We start from the raw sequence: 27,975 nt of genomic DNA on the forward strand, positions 1-27,975 counted from the left end.
ATGTTCGAGGTTAGCCGTCTACCTTTGACGGAGCCCGTCTGGTCCTCTGCGACCACCTCTGGTGGTCTTCTAGCCTTTCGGCTAGGATTTTGGCCAGTATTTTGGCATCTGCATTCAGCAGTGAGATGGGTCTGTATGACCCACATTCCGTTGGGTCTTTATCTTTCTTAGGTATCAGCGAGATTGAGGCCTGTGCTAGCGTGGGTTGCAGTGTGCCCTTGGCCAGCGAGTCTGTGAACATCTCCCGCAGGTGCAGAGCCAGTGCTGTCGCAAATATTTTGTAGAAGTCCGCCGGGAATTTGTCTGGTCTATTTACGGTCTACCTCCAGTATGGAGTCGACCAGCTGCTGCCTAGCTGCCCTTTTCCCCCCTATCTCTTTGCGCTTTGAAAGTGATAATTTCCCCTCTTGCTACGGCCTTTAGCGCTTCCCACAACGTGGAAGGTGAGACCACCCCATTCTGGTTGTTCTCCGTGTACTCTGCTATGGCCTGCGATATCTTTTCGTTGAAGGCATTGTCAGCTAGTCGGGGGATGCCCAACCTCCATGTGATGTGGGCCGTTGGGCCTTGCTCGTCTCCAGCCTCGCATCCATGTTGTGTGGAGCGTGGTCAGCTATCACTTTGTCTGTCCCCGGAAGCACCATTTTCCCCACCACAAAGAAGTCAATTCTGGTGTATACGTTGTGCACTGGGGAGAAGAAGGAGAACTCCTCCTCCCCTGGGTGGATGAACCTCCAGGGGTCCACTGCTCCCATCTGTTCCATAAAGTGACCGAGTTCCCTTGCCCCCGCCCAATGATTAGTCAGTGCATTGCTATGTTGGGGATTTCTGCCATGATCTTTTTGATGAAGCTCGTGTCATCCCAGTTGGGCGCGTACACGTTAACTAGTACTACCGGTGCCCCATCCAGGGCCCTGCTGACCATGATGTACCGTACCCCTGGGTCCATAACCATCTTTATCGCTGAAAACATCGCCTGCTCTCTCAGGTGTGTCTCTTGGAGGAAGACTATGTCGGCTTTCATATTTCTTAGGTGGGTGAGGACTCTGGATCTTTTCACTGGGCTGTTGAGTCCCCTTACCTTCCAGATGACTATCCTGGTGGGGGGCTTCTGTCTCCTCACTCCTGTGGGATTAACCATTTTTACCTGGTGGACGTGCCTCTGCCCTCCAGGGTTTCTCTTTGGTTGGGGGCCGCCAGGATGGCCGCTGTCACTACTCTCTTCTCTCCTTGCGGTCGGGCCTCTGCGCTCCGGGGTTTCCCTTTGCCCAGGAGGCACCTATGGCCGCCCATTGTGTGTCCACCACGCGGGTAGTCCCCTGCACTCTGGTGTCTCCCTTTGCCCAGAGACTACTGGGTGGTTGCTTGTAGCGATTCCTTGTTCTGAGCCATTGGTTGTGTCACTTTGTAGCCCTATTGTTATTCCTTTTTTAGCCTTGTTTGTCCCTCCTTCCCTGTCCCCCCCTTTTCCCCACCTCTTCCCCCCCCCCTCTCTCCCGTATACCCCTCTTTTGTCCCTGTTTCCCCTGTTCCTATCCCCATTTGCTCTATCGCTTCTGTTGAGTGCCTTGGTGCGCTGCAGAAAGCATCTTATGGATAGATCACATGGCTGCCACTGTGTGTTAGTGCTGGAGGGAGTGAATGTTGAAGGTGGTGTGGAGGGTGTCAACCAATTGGACCATTTTGTTCTGGGTGGTGCTTAGCTTCCTCAGTGTTCTGGGAGCTGCACTCATTCAGGCAAGTGTAAGAATTCATTCACCATTCAGACTTGTACCTTGTAGGTGGCAGATCGGCTTTGGGAAGTCGGGTGTTTGTTGCTGCAGAATTCCCAGCCTCTGACATGCCCTTGTAGCTACAGTATTTATGTGGCTGGTCCAGTTCAGTTCCTGGTCAGTATCAAGGGGAGGTGGTTAGATTCTGCCCTGTGTATTTAAATTTCAGTATAGGGCTTGAGCACAACAATCAAGACTGACACTCTAATGGGGTGCTGAGGGATATCTGCACTGCCGGGTGCTGTCTTTTGAGTGAAACTTCAAACCAATGGCTCCTGAGTTGAACGTAAATGTTCCCATGACGCTATGTCAGAGAAGAGCAGGGAGTTGTTCCCGGTATCCGTGAATATTTATCTCAATCAGTTTCACAAAGAAAAATCAGATTATCTGTCCATTATCACATTGTAGTTTGTAATGACTTGCTGTGTGTAAGTTGACCACACATTTTCCATGCTATAGCACTGACTACACAGAAGTACTTAATTGGCTAAAAAGCTCTTTGAGGTCGTGAGGTCATGAAAAGCACTCATTGGATAAATGTAAGTCTTTCTCTTGGTGGAGGTGGACATTCACTTGCATTTGTGTGGCACCAGTGTTACTTGCCACATAGCAGCACAAACCTGAAAGTTGTCCAGGTCATGCTGCATGCAATATCTGAAAGTTACAAATAGAACTGAAGTTCTCAGTGAACACAGCCTGCAGCAATATCATGTGGTTGAAATGTTTGGTCCCCAAAATACACATTTTCCTCTGCTCAGTGTAACAATGGCCAGTTTCCCCCTAATTTCCATTGACTTCAGTTTTGCCAGTGCTCCTTGTTGCTACACTCGGTCAAATGGTGACTAGATGTCAAGGGCAGTCATCGGCAACTCTCCTCTGGAAATCACCTGTTTTATCCATGTTTGAACGAAGGCTGTAAATAGATCTGGAGCTAAGTGACCCTAGTGGAACCCAAACTGAGCATCAATGAAGGGGTTATTACTGATGCAACTGTTTAAAGCACCTTCCATGATTTTGTTGATTGAGAATGAACTGAGTTACTTTGCCAGATTAAAATGTCCTATTTTCTGTGGACAGGACAGGACAATTTTCCATGTTGCCAAGTAGCTAGAATATCTTCGTGAGGGACTCGGCTGATTTTGGAGAACGTCATTCGCACGACTGTGGGATGTAGTTGGGGCCCTTGGACATTTGTTGCATTCCATGTGCTCAGCTGTTTTGTGATTTAGTGAATCGAATTGGCATTGGCAATGGTTGTGACCTCCAGTGGAGGCCAAGGTGGATCATCAACTCAGTACTTAAGGCTACAGATTATGCAAATACTTCAGCCTTGTCTTGTGTACCGATATGCTGGATTCTGCCATCATTAACAATGGGCATGTTCATGGAGCGTCTTTCTTTTCTAGTTATTTGTTTAATTGCCCACCATGGATGTGGAAGGAAAGCAGATCTTTGATCTGATCCATTGACTATGGAATTGTTTTGCTCTGTCTATATCAAGCACCCATTCCACATGGCGCGTCACTTCATGAAATTGTACTCAATCAAGGGGCCATTGAACAAATTTCAGAAAGATGAAATTTGGCCAACATTAAACATGGTTTTCAAGAAAAATGGAGGTATGAAAAACAACTTGCTGATTTAAAAAAATCAAAGCAATTAGTTGCGAAGAAATTGAGTAATACTGGGTATCAGTGTGAGAGAATACCCAGACTCTGGGCTCACTTCTAGACTCTGGGTGCCCACTGACTCTCTGAGATTTGATGAGATCACCTGTTGGGTGTGTGGGTTCAGGGTGCAAGGGATCCCTGAGACTTAGTGAGCCAGCCGTGAGCACTCACTCTATTCCCCCCCCCCCCCCCCCCTCGCCCTCACACACGTTCCCCCATTGTCTCCCATGGTGTGCTCTTGCTTTCCACACCCAATACGCTCATGTGCCCTCATCCTTTCATCCTCTCTCCCAGTGCCCGCTCACCCTCCCTCCCCGAGTGCTTGGACAGGTCTTGCCCATTCATAGCTTGTTGATCTTGTTCCCATTAAAGTCATTACTTTCTCTCACCTGATAAGCCCTCATTTCCACTCCCTTAACTCTTGAGAGATGAGAATTGAACACTAATGGCAGACAACTGGTTAAGTGACTAATTGCCAGATCTGCTGTGCCACAAAACAGACTCTGGATCATCCTGGAATGCAGAGATAACCCTTGGCTTCTCTACTCCAGTGCAATCTGTCTTCTTGAATCTCTACTCCCTGCTTTTATCCCTGGCCCCAGCAGGGATAGAAGGAACTCATGAACTTCAGTTTGCTATGATTGAGACAATACGTTTGGCTGGTATCCTTCCTTACCCTAGCCTACCAAATCAGACTGCCTGTAAAGTCTCTCTCTCTCTCTCTCTCTCTCTCTCTCTCTCTCTCTCTCTCTCCCCCCCCCCCCCCCCCCCCCCCCCCCAGTCCTGAACTTTCTCCTTTCTCCAGTTTCTCTCCTATCCTGTCTCATGGCCATTTTTTCCTTTTTGACCCACCTTCTGTTCCCTTGGACATAGTCCAGCCAAGCTGCTGACTGCTCAGATTCCCTTCCAGGCTAGATCTACCATATTGACAGCTCTCTTGATGACTAAATATTGGGAAGACAAAAGCCGATGTCCTGTCAGTCACTCTGTTTCCCACGACACTGACTTCATTCCCCTCCTGCTCATTGTCTGAGACTGAACCAGGCAGTTCACAACCTTGACCCTCAGGTGAACTTCAAATACCTATCCGTTCCATTATCAAAACAGTCTATTTCCATGTCTGTAACTGTCACCTGCCTTTGCTGCTCCTTTAACTCTCATGTTGTAGAAATCATCATCCATTCTTTTATTTCCAAGTCACTTGACTTTTCCTGTACTTCGCTGGCCAATCTTTTATCTTCTACCTCCATAATCTTGAACTCATCCAAAACGCCTGTATCCTAATTCACATCAAGTCAGTTCACACGTTACCCGTGTGATTATTGACATACATTGACTTCTGGAGACCTAATGGCTTGATTTTTTTTCAGTTTCATCCTTGTTTTCTAATCCTTCCGATGCCGCATCTATTCCTGTGTCTGTAAGCACATCCAAGGTGTGACCTTCCTGACACTGCGCTGTTCTAATTCAGGCCTCTTGCACGTCTTCCATTTTAATCGCTGCAACATTGGTGCCCGTGCTTTCAGCTGCTGATGCTCTTGTCTCACGAATTTACTTCCTATATCATTGTGCCTCTCTATCTCTGCTCTATGAAGATAATCCTTACAACCTCCCCCTTTGGCCAAGCTCTTGGTCAGCTGCCCTGCTATCTCCTTACATGGTGTCAAAATGTTGTTTCATAGTGCATCAATCAAGTACCTTGGGATACTTTGTATAAATGCAAGCCACGATCAGAGGGGCCAGGCTAGTTCAGTTGGATAGACAGCTGGGTTGTGATTCCGAGCGAGGCCAGCAGTGCGGGTTCAATTACCGTACCGGCTGAGGTTATTCATGAAGGTCCTGCCTTCTCAACCTTGTCCCTCACCTGAGGTGTGGTGATCCTCCGGTTAAATCACCACCAGTCAGCTCTTCCCCCTAAAAGGGAAAGCAGCCTATGGTTATTTGGGACTATGGCGACTTTCCACAGTTAGGATGCACTGGGAAAATGTGCTCACTTTTCCAGTTGGCTAATTTGGGAATTCAGCATACCTAAACAGCATTGTTGACACAATTTTCTTTCATCAGTTCCAAATCTTCTTTTCATCAGTTTTTTGTAAATTCTGTTATAAGCACAACAATGTGAAATTCACAAAAGATGTGGTAAAAGTGTTACCTTGTGATGTCGACGATGGAAGATATTCCACGCTGAAATACACATGGCTATTTCAATTGACCACTGACTTGAGGGAAGAAGGCTTGCCATTTCATTTTAGAAACAACAGTTTTTTAATGTCATAACTTATTGGAAATAAATAATACAAAAGGCCATCAAAGTTAGCATGAAGTGATAAGTGAATGCCGGGGCAGCATTGCCATTAACTTTATGGCTGATAATGATGAGCATTAATTTAGTTTATTCAAAAAGCACTTGGGGCATTTTCACAAAGCTGCTCCAGTTAATTGTGCTGCTGCCGGAAAGCTCAATTTTTTATTGCAACTTGGAATTGTTTCCTCTTCTATCCTCTGTAGGTTACTGCAAATAAAATAAAAAACTCTTAACAAATGAAATTAATATGAATGAGCACATCAAGGCAGTGAATTCACAGAAATGTAAATATTTTCTGTCTTGCATGGCCTATTGTTTACAAATGTGAAACAACACTGGACTAAGAGACTATGACTTAGTTTGAATGAGATTTCAATGTCCCGATGCACACTTGAGCCATTTGTGGGAGGCTCGTTCCCAGAAATTTAGATGAGGAGCTCTCAATTGTGGTGGATCCAGCACCCCCTCCTGTGATATAAAACATCTGCACATAGGCATGTGCACACACATCTAAACTCTGCAGTACTGGCATGTTCAGTCATTTCTGGTAGTGGACAATTAAATAATTGAAAGAGGAGAGTCCACAAGTATCCCCATTCTCATTAATGGAGGAGCTCAGCACATCAGTGCTGAAGATAAGACTGAATCATTTTCTTTAGCCAGAAGTGCGGGGTTGATAATCCATCTGCACCTCCTCCTGAGGTCCCCAGAATCGTAGATGCCAATTCGATTCACTCCACATGATGTAAAGAGGGCACTGGATACTGAAAGGGTTTCAGGCCAGGGAAAACGTTCCAACAAAGTACTGGAGACTTGTGATTCAGAACTAGCTGCACCCCAAGCCAAGCTGCTCCAGTACATGGCAACACTGGCATCTATCCAGCGATGTGAAAAATTGCCCAAGTATATCCTGTCCATAAAATAGACAAATCCAATTCAGCAACTACCGCACAAAGAATCTACCCTCGATCATCAGCAGTGTTGAAAGGGTTGTTGAATTCTATTTTGTTCACTTCTCCAGAATGTTTTTTAAAATCATTTCAGCAGCCCTCTACTTCCAGCCCCAAATGCATTGTTGAGCCCATTTCTGCTGAAGTTTTGAAATCATCCAACATTTCAAAATATTGTTTTTTCTGTTGGTTGAACCCGTTGCAAAATAAAAAGTCTTTTCGGGAGGGTGAGCTGGGAGGAGGATGCATAGCTGCTTCAGTGTGATTTGGACAAATTGAGTAAGTGGACAGATGCACGCAGATCAGTATAATATCGATGGTAGCAGAAACAGAAAGGCGGATTATTATTTGAATGGCTTTACATTGAGAGAGGGAAATGTAGTAATAATCGCTTATTGTCACAAGTAGGCTTCAATGAACTTACTGTGAAAAGCCCCTAGTCGTCACATTCCGGCGCCTGTTCGGGGAGGCTGGTACGGGAATTGAACCCGCGCTGCTGGCATTGTTCTGCATTACAAGCCAGCTATTTAGCCCACTGTGCTAAACCAGCCCTAAATGTGCAATGAGAGCTGTGTGACCTTGTATACCAGTCTCAGAAAGTAAGCATGCAGATGCAACAGGCGATAAAGAAGGCAAAGAACAATTTGAGTACAGGAGCAGGTGTGTCGGCTGCAGTTTTACAGGGCCTTGGTGAGGCCACACCTGGAATATTGTGTGCAATTTTGATCTGAGGAAGGATGTTCTTGTTCTGGAGGGAGTACGACAAAGGTTTACTCGACTGATTCCTGGGATGGTGTGACTGACGTATGAGGTGAGATTGAGTCGGTTAGGATTATATTTGCTGGAGTTGAGAAGAATGACTGGGAGGGGGGAGGAAATCTCAGATACCTAAAAAAAAAAAAAAATTCTATCCGGGCTAGACATGATAGATGCAGGGAGGATGTTTCAGACGGTGGGGAGTCCAGAACCAGGGGTCACAATCTTAAGGGCATCGTGACTGAGTTGGATGATCAGCCATGATAAAGAATGGCGGAGCAGGTCAAAGGGCTGAATGACCTCCTCCTGCTCTGATTTTCTGTGTTTAGGATTCCATATTCCAACACGAGTGGGAATCCCATGAACAATGAATGTTTTAGGTTCTTTGACCATGACCTAATCTAAAGCATCAACAATGAACAGGACATTTTTGATATGTTTGTAGATTCATAATGTTGTACAATAGACATTGCCACACAGTTAATAAGTGCACTAGAAAACTGTCTGTTGATAAATCAATCCACTGTTTTGACAGTGTCGGTAGACATTGTCATTTTTTATGATTCCGTGATCATAATCGTCTTTTGCGAAGCAAGATGCAACAAGCGCACTGCTCACTAGGCTCATTTTGTATACGCTCAGTTGCACTGTATTAAAATTCCCATCCACGTCATCCATTTCAGAAACCAAAGTTCCCTCTTACTACTCTGATCCCAAACTCCAACCACCCAGTAACTGTGGATGGAACATGAAAGGCATGGAGAGCTAAACAGGATGTTACATCCCTTCTGACCTCATTGCCATGAAATCTTACTGTTGACTGCATCCCCACTCTTCTCCTAAACCCTTTGCAGGTAGCTGGTGCATTGACTCACGTGAATGCCTCCCACTCTCTCCGACACTGATTTGCCTTCAAGTCCAAATCTTGGCTCAATGAAATTGACCTTTTCCCAATTGAGGACTTGTAACTCCTGGTCTACTTTCGTTCTGTGAAATCTAACTATTTTGACCAAAAAGACTCTCTCACTAAAACACCTTCCATATGCCCAGCTTCATTCTTTAAAGCAGCCTGGAGCTTTCCTATCCCATGTTGGATTTTCTACAGACTTGGTGAAAATTCTCTCCTGAATCGTGTGGCCGTATACCTTTTTAAACTGATTTTTTTCCCCCCTTTTTATTGAAATCCCTGGCCATTTCTACCCCATTGATATTGTACTTCTCATAAATTTGCTTGTCTGTTTCCATCTGGCTGTTTGGGTGCCTGTTATACTTTCCCAGCAGTGTGATTGTCTATATTTTTGCTATTCATTTCAATTCTCATTTGATGGTGCTCTAGCATTTCACTGCTGCTCACAGCTGCAAATATTCCTTTAACCAGTATTATGACCGTACTCCTTTTTCATCCCAGTCTCTATCTCATCTGAACACCTAGTTACCAGGAAAATTGAACTCCCAGCCATGTTTCAGTAATAGGTATGATATCATATTTCCAAATATCCATCTGTGCCCTCAGCATATCTATCTCCTTCACTAGATTCATTGCAGTGAAATATTTAAAATATTACGGCTACCTAATTTCTTGATCTAATTTCTAACATTTACTTCCTCTGTCTTTTGCACTCGTTTATTAATTTTCTGCCTTCCATTTCCAGTTTTGTTTCTCTCCCTTCTGAATTTGTTTCCATCCTCCAGCTTATGTAAACCCTCCCTAACAACATGAGCAAATCTCATGTGTAAATTGCATGTCACACTTGCAAAGGCATTGTTCATACCAAACGTCTGCCAAGCTTGTTCAATTAATAATGCTCTGCACTTAATTGTTTACTACTTCAAATTTTCTAATACAAATCTTGTTGACACCAAATTCCCATTTCATTGCTTTGGTTTAATTCATTTTTCTTTTTAATTTTTTAAAGAAATTATGTAAAATTATCAGTAGACTGCCGATCTTCAGCTGATCACAGATTTGTTAAAATACATTCTGGGCGGGAGTCTCTGTTTCTGAGACTAAATGTTGACGCCAATGCAGAATTCTTGGATTTTCGTGACAGAAAAACTGGCGGCACACCTGGACCCGATTCCGCTGCTATTGAGGGGCTAGAGCCGATGCCGGGTGGAACATAATCGATACCAATGAAAAATGGTGTGGGATTCACCGGGTCCATGATTGACACTTGGGAGACTGATGAGCTGCAGCCGCATATACACATTGCACTCCCCACACACACTTATCCCAGCCAACAAGATGGCACTGGTTGTGCTGGAGTGGGCCCATACAGATGATGCGGCCGGCTGGGGCCAGAGGGCACCTAGGGGGGTGCCTTGTGGCAATGGTGTTTCGTGCCCTTCCACCCCGACCCCACAGCCCACTTCCTGGCCACACCCCACTACTACCCTGGCCCTAGCAGAAGCCCCCTGGCCAGTGGCACAACTGTCAGCAAACTATGGCGATGTTGGACACTTTGCGTACCCCCTCATCCTCAGCAGCTGCCAGGCCGGTTTCACGATTTTTACAAGCACAAGTGAACTGTGCCATCGGAGAACACTGGTTAGGGCCCGCTGATGATGTGCAAATAGTGTCAACTGGATGTGTGTTCTGGAACGCATTGATGGCGCTGATGGTGCTGGAGCATTACGATTTGGCGTCGGAACCGATTCTCTGCCCAATCGTCTTTCCCGACTTCGGCTTTGGCTGATAGAAAATTCTTCCTGAATCGTAAATTCTGAGAGTCATGAATAAATGAATTAAGAAAACTAAACAACACGAGTGTTGAATTTCAAATAATTTCTTGGAGATTTGATTTTTCTCAGTCAATCAACCAGATAAATACCTAAAAGTTCAATTTATAACTTAAAAGTTAATCCGGTGGTTGAGAAATTTATAATTCCAATCTCATTCTGCCGGAATTAGTAAACTATTCCATGATTGCATGCCAACAATTTCTCAGTCCGTTACACTTAAAATCCTCCTTGTCAATCTGTGGTCTTGCACACATGGCGAGTTTGAATGGGAGTGGTGAGTGGGCTGTGGATTGATGCACTGGAGAAAGACTGTACTGAGTTTCCAGGTCAGTATGTCAGCAAGGAAAGCATAATTTGGGTCAAGATTATGAACTGGTAGGTGAGATCTACCAGGAGAGTTAGAATGTTCAGATGAAGAGCTGGCAAGGGCATGGATGAGGATTTCAGTAATGAATGGGTGAGTGAGGTATGAGTGGCAGCCAAAATGGTTATGGAAGTACAAGTTGGCCTTTCTGATGGAGAGGATATGGAATTGCAAACTTCACCCAGGGTTAAGTAAGATATGAAGGGTGGGAAAAGTCTTGTTCAGCCGCAGACAGCCCAGGAAAGGGGCTGAATTGCCCCACATCCCATCTCTTTCACCCCTCCCCCTCCCCCACCACTGATTTTAATACTTAATGATTGAGATTTACATATGGAGTTGATAACATTTCAATCTGCACTGCACATCACATATTGGGCAATTATTTATTTTATTCCACTCCTGATCATGTTCTTAAAACAATCTTTTTTTTAAATACAGAAGAGTTGAGGAAGTTCAGCTGGTCTGGAATCCCAAGACAGGTTCGACCAATTACGTGGAAACTTCTTTCAGTAAGTGCGTTTTCTTCTTAATATCCAGGAAGTTTACATAAAAATAAGCAATTTCAAGAAACATTAATTGTTTTATGGTTTTTAACTGTGAATCAAATTCTCTCCTCACACCACCCTTGTAGTTACTTTGGTTAAGATTCAACACAGGTTTTTTTTTGCATGGCATGGGGAATGCCTGTTAGCACTTAGATCTGTATTTAACTTCAGCTCAAAACTGGTGAGATGAAATTCTCCTTTGGCTTAGAGTTAAATATAGGACAGTTGAAATTATCTTGATTGCCTACATTCATCATCCAGCATAGCTGTTCACCTCTGGGGTTGGACCGGGGAAGCAGGAAGGATAGTTGCAGAGGGGATGTACTTTGTGTTGAACTTTCAAATTAAGTTAACCTTCTTGGGAAAAGATTCTGCATCCGCCAGGCAGACTCTAGAATATTTAAATTGACCAGACAGACTGCTAAAAGTGTTGGAAGACCAGTCATTAGGACCTTGCAAACCAGAGTACTAGGGTAAGCAAGCAGCATGAACCTAATCAGTGTGTACTGTCAGGCCGGGTGGTTTTAGATGATTCAGCTCCAGCAGCACCGTTGTGCGTGTTAAGAGGATTCCCGAGATTCGCCTCCGAAAAATCCTTACTCCACACTGCATATATGGCAAACAGAAATACTGGGCGCGATCCTCCGGTCTTGTCCGTGGCAGGACCTATTGCGATCGAGAATGGAAAAACTGACATTCCAACCAATACATCATTCGCTGTCAGCTGGCACTGGAAAATCCCAGCCGCACAACCGAGGCTGGAAGATTTTGGCCACCAGTTGTCATGTGGATTTGTCAGTGGCTTGATGTCAAGTCCATTAAACATGTTAGATATATTTTTTGGTTAGCCAGGTGACAGACATGCAGATTGGATATGACCCCACCACGCACAACTGCCAACTGCTTTGGATTGCCACACAATTGGCCGTTCTTTTCTGTAGCTGCAAGAGGGATTGTCTGGAATTTGAAAACATGTTACTCATGCAGTAGGAAATGTTTTTGAGGTTAACGTATGATTCTTACCTGCAAGGTCTTGACGTTGATGTTGAGTGCCCGAGATGTGAAATATTCCAGTTTTCAACAGTGACATTTAAAGGGATTATATTCTAGGTTTTTTAGTAAATTATTTTAGGTTCAGTACAGAATTGTGCGATTAACATCAAAGTTGATTTATGCCTAAACAGGTTTTAAACTTTGCAGTACAGAGTACCATTATTTTGTTGTTATGACATGTGTTCATTAAGAACAAAGTTTATAAATTTGACTTTTAACAAACTCTGGATTGGGTGACTGCTTTCCTTCAAGATCTGAAACTTTTCATGTTTAAACACTATAAAGCCAGTGGGCGGAATTCTCCGCCAGACCCGACGCCGTTGTGAAACCTGGAGAGGTTCACAACGGCGACGGAGGCCGCTCCTGGCCCCCTATTCTCCCCCCACCGGGGGGCTAGGAGGGCCGTGCCGTGAATCTCGGCCGCCGTGCCTTGTCGCTGGTGTCAAGGCCCGGCTCGCCGAGAATGGTGCGGCTGATACGCCTAATGACGTCAGCCGCGCATGCGGGATTGGCTGGCTCGAACCTGCGCATGCGCGGTTGCCGTCTTCCCCTCCGCTGCCCCACAAGACGTGGCGGCTTGATCTTGCGGGGCGGCGGAGGGGAAAGAGTGCGTCCCATTGAGACGCCGGCCCGACAATCTGTGGGCACCGATCGCGGGCCAGTCCCCTCCCGAGCACGGTCGTGGTGCTCATTCCCCTCCGCCACCCCACAAAACAGCTGTCGGCGCCATTTTCACGCCGGCGGCAACCACACCTGGTCGCTGCCGTTTGGCCCATCCGGGTTGGAGAATTGCGGGCTGCCGTGAAAAACGGCGAGCGGCGATTCTCTGAGTGGCGTGTCGCAAAACGCAGCACGCCATTTTGGTGGGGGGGGGGGGGGGGGTGGGAGAATCGCAGGGGGTGCCAGAGCGGCCCTCCCGCGATTCTCCCACCCGGCGTGGGAGCAGAGAATTGCGCCCAGTACATTCCCAGTACAATTTCCTGTCAAATACGCAAGTCAAGGTATTGTATTTAAAGCTTGGCATTGATTGTATCAGGTTGTTGCTGTTTCGGCACCTATGATTTTTCTAGAATTTGCCATATATGTTGAACAATCTGAATTTGATTACTTATTCGAGGTGCTATCCCCTTTTCATTCAAAACTGGTGTCAATCCCATCTCTCCACAGAACAAAAACCCTTTCCGTTGCAAACAGCTGTCCAATTCCAAACTCTTTTCCTCACCAAACTTAAAGCTGCTATCACCACCCAAAATCCATGTCAATCTTTCCCTGAACTCCATGTTTGAGTGCCTCAAAATAGGTTTCCGGCTTGCTGACAAAGGTGGTCTATTTCCTCGTTCATCCCAACCTGTGATGAGAACAATATCCTCCTCAAACACATTGCCATTATTGTTCCGTTGGTTGAGGCTGCTGATTCCATTGTTTCTAATTGTAGACGGTGTTTTATCTGCAATAACTTCTCTTTCCACTCCCACAATGTCACAAGAATTTATCCTTGATCCTTGCTTATTTCTCACCTAAAAGTTGTTCCTCAACGACAACATCCGAAAACACCCCATCAGGTTTCACATGTACATTGACAAAGCCCAGCTCTACCTCACCATATCTGCCACCCCTCTCGAGTGTTCTACTAGTGCTTGTCTGACATCCAGTATTGAACGAACAGACTATTTTCCCATTAAATGTTATTTCCTCTATATTCCTTAGCTAATTACTCCATCTACCTCTCCCAGGCAACTATCCAAGGCTGAATCGGACTGTTTGCAACCTTGGAGTCTTTTTCAGGATGGTAGTCGATGACCGGGGGGGGGGGGGGGGGGGGGGGGGGTGTGTGCCTCAGTGGTCGGTGCCTCAGTGGCCGGTGCTGGGACCACAACTTTTCACAATAAACATTAATGATCTGGAAGAAGAAACTGAAGGCACTGTTAAGTTTGCAAATAATACAAAGATCTGTAGAGGGACAGGTAGTATTGAGGAAGCAGGGGGGCTGCAGAAGGACTTGGACAAGCTAGGAGAATGGACAAAGAAGTGGCAGATGGGATGCAATGTGGAAATGTGTGAGGTTATGCACTTTGGAAGGAGGAATGGAGGCACAGATTATTTTCTAAATGGGCAAGTGCTCAGGAAATCAGAAGTACAAAGTGACTTAGGAGTCCTTGTTCAAGATTCTCTCAAGGTTAACATGCAGGTTGTCAGCAGTTAGGAAGGCAAATGCAATGTAGGCATTCAATGTCGACCGGGCTAGAATACAAGTCCAGGGATATACTTCTGAGGCTGTCTAAGGCTTTTGTCAGAACCTATTTGGAGTATTGCGAGCAGTTTTGGGCCAAATATCTTAAGGAAGAATGTGCTGGCCTTGGACAGGGTCCAGAGGAGGTTCACAAGAATGACCCCTAGAATGAAGAGATTGTCGTATGAGGAATGGTTGAGGACTCTGGGTCTGTACTCGTTGGAGTTGAGAAGGATGAGGGGGGATCTTATTGAAACTTACAGGGTACTGCGAGGCCTGGATAGAGTGGACGTGAGAGGATGTTTCCACTTGTGGAAAAAACTAGAACCAGAGGACACAATCTCAGACTGAAGGGGCGATCCTTCAAAGCAGAGATGAGGAGGAATTTCTTTGACCAAAGGGTCATGAATCTGTGGAACTCTTTGCCGCAGAAGGCTGTGGATGCCAAATCACAAGATAGAGATAAATAGGTTCTTAATTAATAAGGGGATCAAGGATTATGGGGAGAAGGCAGGAGAATGGGGATGAGAAATATCAGCCATGATTGAGTGGTGGAGCTGACTCAGTGGGCCAAGTGGCCTAATTCTGCTCCGATGTCTTGTGGTCTTATGTTCATATTTGACCATGAGGTGAGCTTCTGACCAAATATCCACAACATCTCTAAGACCATCTATATCCACCTTCGTGACTGTGTCCAAATTAGCCACTACCTGAGCTCAATTGCTTTTGAAACCCTCATTCATGTCTTTTTCCTTTCAACTTCACCAGGATGTGGAAAACCAGCTGGTTTTATAGAAACTGTGGGGATCCAAATTCGAAGGCTCTCCAGCCAACTTTCCACATTCTATCCCCTCGAAGGATGAGGCCATTTAAATCTCTCCTGCCTGTGTCCCTACCTGCACTAAGTCTTGTTTGCCCATGAAACCTGTGGTTGCTGACATACATTGGCTTCTGTTCAAACAAAACCTTGGGTTTGAAATTTCCCTCTTGAATTCCCCCCTCCCGATTGTTAATTTCCTCCAGCCTCTCAATCCTCAGAGGTACCTGCACTCCTCTAATTCCGAACTCTTCTAAATTCCCAGTTTTAATTAATTGCCTTCAGCTGTCAAGGCCCAAAGGTCTGGAATTTCTTCCTTTAACCTCCTGCAATACTCTACATCTCTTCTTTCAGATGCTCCTTGATATGTACCTCTTTGACCCAACTTTGGACACCTGCCCGAGTTGGTTCTGTATCAAATCTTGGTTTCTAATGTTACTGTGAAACACCTTGGAGCATTTTATTACATTAAAGGTACAAGGTGTTTCACAAGAACATTAGAAACCAAGATTTGATATAGAGACAATTTAGGCAATATTAAGTTGTTTCAGCATCATGACTGTGATGCAGTGACATCTGGAGCTGCACATTTCTGCTAATATTTGACCATCATAAGTTCAAGAAGTTGTGTATCTTTATCGCTATGTCTGCAACATTATTATTCAGATGGTCTCTGTCTCGGGTCACTGGTGTAACATTGCTAAATAAAAGCAAACTATTGTGGATGTTGGAGATCTAAAGTTAAAACAAAGTGCTGAAAAAACTAGAAATTGTTTCACACAGAGGGTGGTGAGTGGCTGGAGCGAGCTAGCTGCCAGAGGCAGTAGTAGAGGAGGGTGCAATTTTGTTCTTTTAAAAGCATTTAGACAATTATATTGGAAAGCTGGGTATAGAGGAATATGGGCCAAATGTGGGTAATTGGGACTGGCTTACTGTAAAAACTGGGCGGCATGGACAAGTTGGTCCGAAAGGGCCTGTTTTCATGCTGTAAACTTCTATAACTCTGCTTCTACTCTTTAGAACTGAGGAGAAGTGGAATGTGATGCTAATGTTCTTAACTTTCTGTCTCATGAACAACAAATTTTGATCAGATACCCACCATTTTGTTTAATTCTTTAATATTAAAAAAAGTGCTGTAACCCTGTTGGGTAAAATTAAGGTAAACCACTTTCATCATTTTGAACCATCAGGCTATGCTAATCAATATAAATTGGAGTGAATCTTAAGTCAATTACCATGCCATGGATTGCGTAGAATTATGCAAGCTTTCTCATTTTATCAGGTAGGAATTCTTTCCAATTCAAAGGCAGGAAGTAAGTTTCATGTCTTAGCAGCCCTATTCTTTTCCTAACTGATTTGTTCTACCTTCTATTCCCTGGGTTTTTGAACCGCCTGGTTGTTGTGTCTTAAAACAGAGAGGAGAAACAACATAAATTGGAAAGCACGAAATTGTAAAACCTGGCTGGACGGGGGCTTTCGTAGGTGGCAGCGGCAGCGATCAAGAGATTTGGGGATCTTTCTTGATGAGCATTTTCTGAGTTTGGAGGAGCACTCTGTGTTGCCAGGTGGGAACGGGTTCTGGTACCTGCAAGTGAGGGATTTTGTACGGAGGCAGATCTCGACCTTTCCACGCCTCCAGCAAAAGGGGATATGTGGAGGAGTCAGGATGAGGTGATGTCGAGAACAGGAGTTGAGGAAGGGAAGCTCTTTGAGATCTGCAAGGAGCTGATGGAGTGGGAGGGAGCCCCAATAGGGGAGATGAAGAGAAAGTGGAAAGAAGAGTTTTGTGTGTGGAGGTGTGTGTGTGTGGAGGTGTGTGTGTGTGGAGGTGTGTGTGTGTGGAGGTGTGTGTGTGTGGAGGTGTGTGTGTGTGGAGGTGTGTGTGTGTGGAGGTGTGTGTGTGTGGAGGTGTGTGTGTGTGGAGGTGTGTGTGTGTGGAGGTGTGTGTGTGTGGAGGTGTGTGTGTGTGGAGGTGTGTGTGTGTGGAGGTGTGTGTGTGTGGAGGTGTGTGTGTGTGGAGGTGTGTGTGTGTGGAGGTGTGTGTGTGTGGAGGTGTGTGTGTGTGGAGGTGTGTGTGTGTGGAGGTGTGTGTGTGTGGAGGTGTGTGTGTGTGGAGGTGTGTGTGTGTGGAGGTGTGTGTGTGTGGAGGTGTGTGTGTGTGGAGGTGTGTGTGTGTGGAGGTGTGTGTGTGTGGAGGTGTGTGTGTGTGGAGGTGTGTGTGTGTGGAGGTGTGTGTGTGTGGAGGTGTGTGTGTGTGGAGGTGTGTGTGTGTGGAGGTGTGTGTGTGTGGAGGTGTGTGTGTGTGGAGGTGTGTGTGTGTGGAGGTGTGTGTGTGTGGAGGTGTGTGTGTGTGGAGGTGTGTGTGTGTGGAGGTGTGTGTGTGTGGAGGTGTAGTTGGAGGCTGGGTTATGGGAGGAGGGACCCTGCGGAGAGTTAGCGCGCCCTTGTCGTGTGCCAGGCTGAGCCTAATCCGATTCAAGGTGGTGCACTGGGGTGAAATGACTGTGGCCCGGATGAGCAGGTTTTTGGAGGTTGAGGACGGGTGCGGGTGATGTGGGGAAGTCCTGCGAATCGCGTATGCATGTTCTGGGCGTGTGGAACACTGAGCCCCCAAAGTCAGGGGTTTGGGTTAGTGACATAAGACCATAAGACATAGGAGCAGAATTAGGCCACTAGGCCCATCGAATCTGCTCTTCCATTCAATCATGGCTGATATTTTTCTCATCCACATTCTCCTGCTTTCTCCCCATAACCCCTGATCCCCATATTAACCAAGAATCTATCTATCTCTGTCTTAAAGACACTCTGTGATTTGGCCTCCACAGCCTTCTGCGGCAAAGTGTTCCACAGATTCACCACCCTCTGGCTGAAGAAATTTCTCCTAATCTCTGTTTTAAAGGATCGTCCTGTCTGTCTGAGTGTGCTCTGGTTCTAGTTTTTCCTACAAGTGGAAACATCCTTTCCCCGTCCACTCTACCCAGGCCTCGCAGTATCCTGTAAGTTTCAATAAGATCCCCCCACATCCTTCTAAACGCCAACGAGTACAGACCCAGAGTCCTCAACCGTTCCTCATGCGACAAGCTCTTCATTCCAGGGATCATTCTTGTGAACCTCCTCTGGACCCTTTCCAAGGCCAGCACATCCTTCCTTAGATACGGGGCCCAAAACTGCTTACAATACTCCAAATGGGGTCTGACCAGAGCCGTATCCCGCCTCAGAAGTACATCCCTGGTCTTGTATTCTAGCCCTCGACATGAATGCTAACATTGCATTTGCCTTCTTAACTGCCGACTGAACCTGCACGTTAACCTTAAGAGAATCTTGAACAAGGACTCCCAAGTCCCTTTGTGCTTCTGATTTCCTAAGCATTTCCCCATTTAGAAAATAGTCTATGCGTAAATTCCTCCTTCCAAAGTGCATAACCTCACACGTTTCCACATTGCATTTCATTCGCCACTTCATTGCCCACTCTCCTAGCCTGTCCAAGTTTTCAGAAGTTTGCTAGTTCGGTTCTTGAGCTTTATATCTGAAACTATTTATGTTTCAAATCCAGATGCATACTGCTGAATGGAGTTAGAACTACATTCAAAGCTCTCCATGCATCCAAATAGAACATTTGAGATGTTATTTGAGGTAGCCCACAGCACCAATATTACATGAGGACTTCTGTAGGTGTCTACAGGATACCGCATCAGGGACCCAATGGAATTCCAGAACTCCACCAATATTTGTTTCCAATGTATGAACCCGTTTTTGGCCATCTGACCTGCTGTGTGCTGACTCTCTGCAAGAACAGCTCAGCTTGCCCTTGCCCCGTTCCCCTCCGCAATCTTTCTCTTCAGATAATTATCCAAATTCCCTTTTGAAAGCCATGATCAAATCAGCGATCACCAAACTCTCAGGCAGTGCGTTTCAGATCCTGACCACTTGATGCGCAAAGAAGCAATTTTTTATTTTTACGTGACACTGTTTCTTTTTTGCCAATTGCCTTAAATCTGTCTCCTCCAGTTCTCAACCCTTCTGCCAACGGTAACTGTTTTTCCTGATCTACGATGTCTATCAAATCTCTTTTCGATCTTCTCTGGTCAATCCACATAACTAAATTTGTGATTCCCTGGAACCAGTCTCATCATTCTCTTTTGGACCCTTTCATATCCTTCTTAAAGTACGCTGACCGTAGTTGGACACAATACTGCTTGGAAGTTAACCAGTGTTTTGTAAATGCCTATCTTATAACTTCCTTGCTTTTGAACTCTATTCATCTATTTACAAAGCTTGGGATCCCAGGTGCCCTTTTTATTTTTGGCAAATATTTTTATTAAGGCATTTATAATTTTAACAATTTGCTGACAGCTTAATTTTTCTCGAAGAAGTTGATGAACGGCTGCCATCTCCGGGCAAACCCCTGCAGCGATCCCCTCAAGGCAAATTTAATTTTCTCGAGTCTGAGAAAACCCGCCATGTCAGTAACCCATACCCCCGACTTAGGGGGTTCCAAGTCCCTCCAACCTAATTAGGTCCGTCTCCAGGCCACCAGAGCGGCAAATGCAAGGACATGGCCTCTCTCACCCCCTGGGCTTCCTGGTCTTCTGAAACACCAAAGATCGCCACCTCTGGACTTGGTACCACCCTCGCTTTTAATGCCTCTGACATGACGTCAGCAAGCCCCTGCCAGAAATCCCTTAGCCTCGGACATGCCCAAAACATATGGACATGGTTTGCAGGACCCCCTGCACAGTGCCCACACCTATCCTCCACCCCTTCAAAGAACCTGCTCATCCGGGTGAAAGATGTGCTGTTACGTAATTTGAACATTCTGCATTCTCCATCTGCACCCGAACAGGCATCGGAATGGGGCGACTAGGGGCTTTTCACAGTGACTTCATTGCAGTGGAGTTCACAAGAGGTTGAAACCCGCCTCCACACAAGCTCCCTCACTTGCAGATACCGGAACCCATTCCCACCTGGCAACTCAAACTCCTCCTCCAAGCTTGGGAAGCCCCCATCAATAAAAAGATCTCCAAATCTCTCGATCCTTGCTAGCTGCCACCTCTGGAACCCCCCATCCAGCCCCCCCACCCCCCGGGGCGAACCGGTGATTACCACATATCGGTGCCCACACCGATGCACCCTTCAAACCCATGTGCTGTCGCCACTGTCCCCACAACCTCAGGGCTGCCACTATTACCGGGCTTGTGGAGTATCTGGTCGGCGAGAATGGCAGAGGCGCCGTTAACGGTGACCTCAAACATGTGTCCCTACATGAGGCCGCCTCCACCTGCTCCCAAACCGACCCCTCCCCCACTGCCCACTTCCTGACCATTGCTATATTTGCCACCTAATAATAATTTATAAGATTTGGAAGAGCCAGCCCCCCCCCACCACGCCCCCGCTCCAGCAACACCTTCCTGACCCGCTGGGTTTTACCTGCCTCAACAAATCCCGAGATCACCGCATTTACTTTTTTAAAGAACGCCTTCGGGATTAAAATTGGAAGATCCTGAAAGACGAACAGGAACCTCGGGAAGACCGTCATTTTCAGTGTCTGTACCCGCCCCACCAATGACAGCGGGAGCGCATCCCACCTCCGAAAGTCCGTTCTACCAATCGAGCCAGATTCAGCTTGTGCAGCTGCTCCCACTCCCATGCCACCGGGATACCCAAATATTGAAAGCTCCCCCCTACCACCTTGGATGGCATGCTCCCCAATCTCTTTTCCTGTCCCCTCGCCTGAATTGCAAAGTCCTCACTCTTGCCCATATTCAATTTATACCCCGGAAACCGACCAAATTCCTCTGATAGCCCCATGATCCCTCCAATCCCCCCCCCCAGAAGGCCTGATAAGTGTAAAAGTAAATTGTCCTCATATAGCCAGACCCTGTACTCCACCCCCCCCCCCCCCCAAAAAAAATACTATCCCTGCCAGAACCTCGACGTTCTCTGTGCCATTGTCAACGGCTCTGTAGCCGGGACAAACCAGTGGGGAAAGTGGGCTCCCTGCCTCGTCCCTCGGTGCAACCTAAAATAATCTGAACTCGCCCGGTTCGAAGGTATTTCCACTCCACTTGATCAAAGGCCTTCTCTGCGTCCATGACAACCAGAACCTCTACCTCTATATGACCCACATTGTTCCGGTTCCTTATCCCGCTTTAGAATGAGGGAGATTGACGCCTGTGACAATGTCGGGGGGGAGTACTCCCAGCTCCTTTGCCTCATTGAAAGCACTTAGCAGCAGTGGTCCCAATACCCCTGAGAACGTCTTGTGGAATTCCACCAGACACCCGTCCGGACATGGGGCCTTGCACGATTGCATCCCCTCCAGACCCTCCACTACTTCTACTAACCCAATTGGGGTCCCCAAGCCACTGCCTTCAGTGCCTCCCAGACCGTACCTGCCGAAATCCCCCCTGTGTTATTAATCACATATCCCCGGATGGCCTTCCTCACCCTCTCACACACCTCTTCCTGTGCCAACAGTCCCACAACCAGCCTCCATTGCGGGCGCTGGGCTTCCCTTTCCTCACTTGTAGGTCCACCAAGTGCGGGGCATAGTCCGACACCACTATTGCGAGAACTCAACATCAACCACCCCGACCAACAACGTCTTAGCAAACATGAAAAAGCCTATTCGGGAGTACACCTTGTGCACATAAATTCCATCGCCTCCTCTGACATCCCAAAGTACAATTCGTGGCATTCATAAGTCACCCAACGAGGTGCTGGGTACAGCACCCCGAACCTCACCCCCTTCTTGAAAAGGGCTGCCTTGGCCTTATCGAAGCTTGCTCTCCTCTTAGCCAGCTCTGCACCAAGGTCCTGATATATTCAAAGTTCACAGCTCTCTCAGGTGCAGCGCCTAGTCTGCCTGGCCCATCTCATGATCCACTCCTTGTCCAAGAAATGGTGCAAACACATTAACATCACTCTTGGTGGCTCGTTCACCTGGGGCTTCCTCATTAGCGACCTTTGCGCACAATCCACCTCCAGAGGCCGTGCAAATACACCCTCTCCTAGCAGCTTCTCCAACATCTTCCTCACGTACACGCCAGTGTCGGCTCCCTGACTTCCCTTCTGGCAGGCCCACAATGCTAATATTATGCCTGCATGACCGGTTCTCCAGGTCTTCGACTTTCTCCTGGAGCTGCCTCCGCTGATCCCGCATCAGCCCTATCTCTGCTGCCATCGAGACGAGCTGTACCCTCGCCACCTTCTCTACCTTCTGGATCGGCTGACCCTGGGCCTCCAGCCTTGTCTTCACGCAGTCGATCACCGCCTTATTAAATCCATCGCCCGAGCCAGGTCCTCCAGATTCCCCTTGCGTTCTAGGTCAACTTCCTGTTCAGGAAGCCCACCAGCTACCCTGTTGACCACTGATCTGGCAGGGCCGCTGCCTGACTCTCAGCCATCTCCACGTGCATCACAGACACCGCACCAGATTTTGCACTCTGTTCCCCTCTTTTGCAACCGCTTCAGGTCCTCACCACCATGCACCAGTGGGTCACTCTTCTTCTAACTTTCCTGCATCTTTTTACCTTCTCACATCCACCCGTTAACTTAGGCAAAGGTCTGAAAAAAAACGACATGAACGGGAGCCACCAAATGTGTGACAACTCACTATGGCTGCCACCAGAAGTCCCCAGGTGCTTTTAGACCACTTTCTCAACTTGTGCTGCTACCTTCAGTGGTTTATGCACCTATACCCCATGATCTTTCTGCTGCTGCACTCGCTTTAGAATTTTCGACTTTATCTTATATTGTGTCTCCTTGTCCTTTATGCCAAAAATGTGTCACTTAACATTTCTCTGCATTTTGTTTCCTCTGACATGGTCACCCCATTCTGATGCAATTTTAACACCTACATTTTTCAGTTATACTTGAAGTATTTAATTTATTCTCTCCAGAGATTCTTTTGCTGCACCAGTCCAGCATTTTCTGCTGGCATTTCAGATTTCCAGCACTTTGTTTCTTTCCATAAATGCTGGATAACTTTCTCTGGTGCTTTTGTCCTCTCGCTTTCTCCATTCCCAGTAACCTACCGGTGTGTCTCGTTGCTATAATGACTGAGGAAAGTTTGAATGCAAGGATATACAGGATAACTTGTACTCAGCTTCTCTATCTGGGTTGAGTTATAAAGCCTGTAAATAGAGAATGGTTAGCACTGCTGTCTCACAACGCCGGGGACCTGGATTTTATTCTGGCCTTGGGTCACTGTGTGGATTTGCATGTTCTACCTGTGTCTGAGTGGCTTTCCACTGGGTGCCCCGGTTTCCTCCCACAGTTCAAAGATATGCAGGGTAGGTGGATTGGTCATGCTAAATTGCCCATTAGTGTCTGAAGATATGCAGGCAAGGCGGGTTGCCAATGATCAATGAGCTGAGATAAGGTGGGGGAGTGGCCTGAGGGCACCTGCTCTTTCGGAGATTCGGTGCAGTCTTGATGGGCCGAATGGCCTCCTGCACTGTAGGGATTCTATGGATAACTTTATGGGTAGCACAGTGGTTAACACTGCTGCCTCACAGTGACAGGGACCTGGGTTCGATACTGGCCTTGGGAGACTCTGGAGTTTGCATGTTCTCCCAGTGTCTGCCTGGGTTTCCTCTGGGTTCTCTGGTTTCCTCCCATAGTCCAAAGATGTGCATGATTGGCCATGCTAAATTGTCGCTTGGTGTTCAAAGATGTTCAGGTTAGGTGGGGTTACAGGGATATGGTGGGGAGTGGGCATAGGTAGTGTGCTCTTGGGAGGGTAGGTGCAGACTTAATAGGCCGAATGGCCTCCTTCAGCACTGAAGGAATTCTGTGGCTGTATTAGGAGCAAACTTTGAAACCATACTTGAGCCAGCGAGGTATGCACTCATTTTTGAATATTCCTACAGCAGTACATATAATTTATGCAATATATATGTTATGTTATATTTGTTATATATTCAGGTAAAGTTGCCACAGTGCCAGAGGACCATTGGCTGCTTTTCCCCTTTTGAGGGGAACAGCTGACTGGTGGTGATCTAACCTGAGGATCACCACACCTCAGGCGGGGGCAAGGTTGAAAAGGCGGGACCTTCATGACTAACCTCAGCCGGTAGCTCTTCACGACATTTTTTGCCACCTTTCAATTACTCAAGATTTCAATAAGAAGTCTTACAACACCAGGTTAAAGTCCAACAGGTTTGTTTCAAACACTAGCTTTCGGAGCACTGCTCCTTCGGACTTTAACCTGGTGTTGCAAGACTTCTTTCTGTGCTCACCCCAGTCCAACGCCGGCATCTGCACATCATGAATATTTCAAAGCTGTGTAAGTCTTTGTATTTGGTTTTCAAAATCTATGGTGAGCCAATGCAGATGCAAAAGCTTACCTAAATGCTGTTGAAAGGCACCTTCAAGATGTGAATATAAAAATATCTTGCATTTGAAGAGCATGCTAGATGGATGCTCTGTGTGCAGTGTCTTTCAAAGTTTCCTGCCTGCTTCATTTGAATGATGAATTCCTCTAATATATCATGATGTATTACAGTTTATGTAGGTGCAGCTGTGAATTTCGATGCAGCAATTAAGTAGCACCTTCTAATTTTGTGTTTGTGAGCAATGATAAAGGAAGACAGGTGAGTCTCGGGTGTCATCTGTCAAAGTTGGAATCTGCCTTTATCAAAGGAAACGATAGTGTGCAGATAAATAATCATGTCAGATCCTAATTGGTAAAAGGACTGGGGGAGTTTTAATTTTTTTCAAGCTCTCCGTTGAATGAAGCAACCCAGAAGCTACATTAAAAGTTTTATACGGTACTATCACCTTCGTACATTATCTAATTTGTAGATGTCAGCTGTACTTAAAATTTTGAACTTGATTCCCATTGATGGAAATTAGAACATTATTCAAAATTTTCAGAATTGTAATGCTTAATCGCAAGTAATTACTTGAGGGTAACTGATAAGCATGTTAACTTTACATTTAATGCAACTGGAGATTTTTCATTTGCAGTATCCCTACTTTGTTGTAATTTGGATAGTTGGATGCCATATCATTTTCCCCATACTTTTTAAAATCAAAATTAATCCTGATAAATCAATAATGATGTTCATTATGGAGTGCCTTAATGAGCACTCGAACAATTTTGTATGTTAATGCACAAATTGAACTCATCTTATCTTATTGTTCAGTGGTTAAGTGCACTATCTTTTGTGGTAGTGAGTCATTCAGTTCTATAATGTTACAGTTTTGGTCCCTGATTTGTGCAATATTGATTAATTGCTGCAAAATGGTTGTTGGATATAAAAGCTAACCTTAGTGTAACTGGAAGGAGAAAATCAAACAGACTTTGGTGGATTCTTATCTGACCATTGATAATCTCTGCTAGAAATTGTAATTGTATTTGGTACCTTATGTGGACAGAATGGTACTTGGCTATGTGCAGGCACGAAGCGTGACTATCATCGTGCTGCTGGAGGAGCCAGTTAACAATATTAGGACACTTGAAATATGTTACAAAAATCATCTTTGTTGAATCCTTCTGATAAGCATCACGTAGACTTTATTCACCTTTGACTGGATCCGCTGCTGATGCTGAAACATTGCGTTACCTGCTGCAGAAGATTTTGTGTCTGATGGAGTGCCTACTTTTTTTGAAATTGTAAGTTATCGGAGAAGGAAAATAAGAGAGACAGTATCTATGTGTCTTCAAAATACGTAGGTGATAAAATGTAAGTGGGCTATTTAAATTAGCCTGTGGACACATAAGCAGTGAATGAGTAGACAATTACGGTGCTTCAGACAAGTCTTCAGATTAGAATGATTAACACAAAAATCAAGAACAAGAAGGCCAGGAAGACTGACAGATGAAGTGATTTATTTTATTTTAATTTAAGAAGCTAAAACGAATGACCAAGGAACATAATGCAAGGCACCGCCAAAAGAGAAAAAGGGAATGAGTTAAATGAGAAATATTGCTTAGTTGAAATCAGGATTAGACTTCAAATGCCTCAAAAGTTTTAGGAGAAACCAAAGACGAATGTCAATGAGAAATTCCACAAATATAAGTTACTCAAGAAGGATCTGGATCATTCAATTTTTAATTTTAAAAAGGTGGGACTCGGGAAGAGAATTGTGTCAGATAACACCAGTTTAAAAGGAACAAAAGGACTGTTCAGTAAAGTATTGATCATAGTACTGATGGAGTAGGGAAACATATAAAAATTGTTTAGGATTGAAAAGTTGAAAGAGGTGAAAGAGATCTGTTTAGATAACAAGCTTCTTCTTGTGTCCTCATAAGGAATGCAAGAGGGTTATTAGTACTTCAATATATGGTAGCAATATTCAAACCTGGGTCAGATAAGGGTGTTATAGAGAAGTAAGTTTTGGCGAGGTGAATGTATTTATAAAGCAGCAAAACAAAAGTTAACTTAGAAGAATTGAGCTTAGAATCTCTATACTGCAGCATGAGGCCACTCGGCCCATTGAGCCTGCACCAACCCCTGAAAGAAAGAGGCCTACTCCCCTGTCTATCCCTGTAATCCCACCTAACCTGTACATGCCTGGAAACTAAGGAGCTATTTTATTATGGCCAATCCACCTAACCTGCACATCTTTGGACTGTGGGAAGAAACTAGAGCACCTGGAGGAAACCAGAGTAAACATGGGGAGAAAGTGGTAGCACAGTGGTTAGCACTGTTATTTCACAGCTCCAGGATCCCAGGTTTGATTCCCAGCTTGAGTCACTGACTGTGCGGAGTGTGCAGGTTCTCTCCCTGTCTGCGTGGGTTTCCTCCGGGTGCTCTGGTATCCTCCCACAGTCCAAAGATGTGCAGGTTAGGTGGTTTGGCCATGCTAAATTGTCCTTGGCGCCCAAAAAGGTTAGAAAGGGTTACTGGGTTACGGGGATAGGGTGGAGGTATCGGCTTCAGGACGCTGCTCTTTCTAAGGGGCGGTGCAGATTCGATGGGCCGAATGGCCTCCTTCTGCAATGAAATTCTATGATTCCACACAGACAGTAACCGAGGCTGGAATTGAAGTGCGTTCCTGGTGCTGTGAGATAGCAGTGGTAACCACTGTGCCATCGTGCCACCATGTAATAAAACAAGGACTTGAAGGCAGCTTTAGCAACGGAAAAGATTTAAGCGTACCATTCGAAGTTATCTAGCAGGGCCAAGAGTGAAACTATTGAAGGTGAGAAATGGTGATTGCTGTTACACTGTGGGAAGAATATGAAGCGACTTTTTTTACCGGATGGTTTAGGGGTGGGACGAAAGAAATTTAAAAAGAAATTAGCCTAATATTTGATTAACGTAGAATAGTGGAGTCGTGTGCATGATGGTTTTTGGGCTGCTATTATGTTGCAGATTTCATTCTATAAAATATCTAGATTATTGTCTGATTTTCCTTTTGCATGAAATGTGAAGGAGTTTTATTGAACCCAAATGGATCTATTTGAATCCGTTGCTTGCACATGGATTTAATGGGTTTTGTAATTTTTCTTGGCATTAGTTTTCTGATATTATTAAAGCTCACTTAGGGATTTCTTTTTCAAAAATGCCTGTGTACCTTGCAAGGATAACCAAAGGAGGTTATCATGAGCCTTGTAGTTCTTTCTTAGTGAAGCAATTACTGAAGTATAAGACTCAGCAGTTAGCAATTAATAGTCTTAAGTAAAACCGTGTCGTCTCAATACAGACATAATAGCTGTTTAAACCACATCAAATGGCTTCACTTCAATAAGGAATCTTTGATTTCATTGGCGAGGTCATGTTTGAATCTAAGACACCAGAATGTTTCCTTTGGTCCCAG

At 45.6% G+C, this 27,975-nt stretch overlaps 1 protein-coding gene across 10 annotated transcripts in view; it reads left to right on the top strand.

Annotated features, from left to right (window-relative positions):
- The window catches only part of tbc1d22a (TBC1 domain family, member 22a), a 444,201-nt gene that overhangs the window by 88,073 nt on the left and 328,153 nt on the right, over positions 1–27,975 (top strand). For all 10 annotated transcript variants that reach the window (XM_038811404.1, XM_038811403.1, XM_038811406.1 and 7 more), the window contains exon 5: positions 10,998–11,068. In XM_038811404.1, coding sequence (XP_038667332.1) covers positions 10,998–11,068 — 71 coding nt within the window. The remainder of the gene's footprint in view (positions 1–10,997; positions 11,069–27,975) is intronic.

Source organism: Scyliorhinus canicula, chromosome 11, assembly GCF_902713615.1.
Source record: "Scyliorhinus canicula chromosome 11, sScyCan1.1, whole genome shotgun sequence".
Taxonomy (NCBI): Eukaryota; Metazoa; Chordata; class Chondrichthyes; order Carcharhiniformes; family Scyliorhinidae; genus Scyliorhinus; species Scyliorhinus canicula.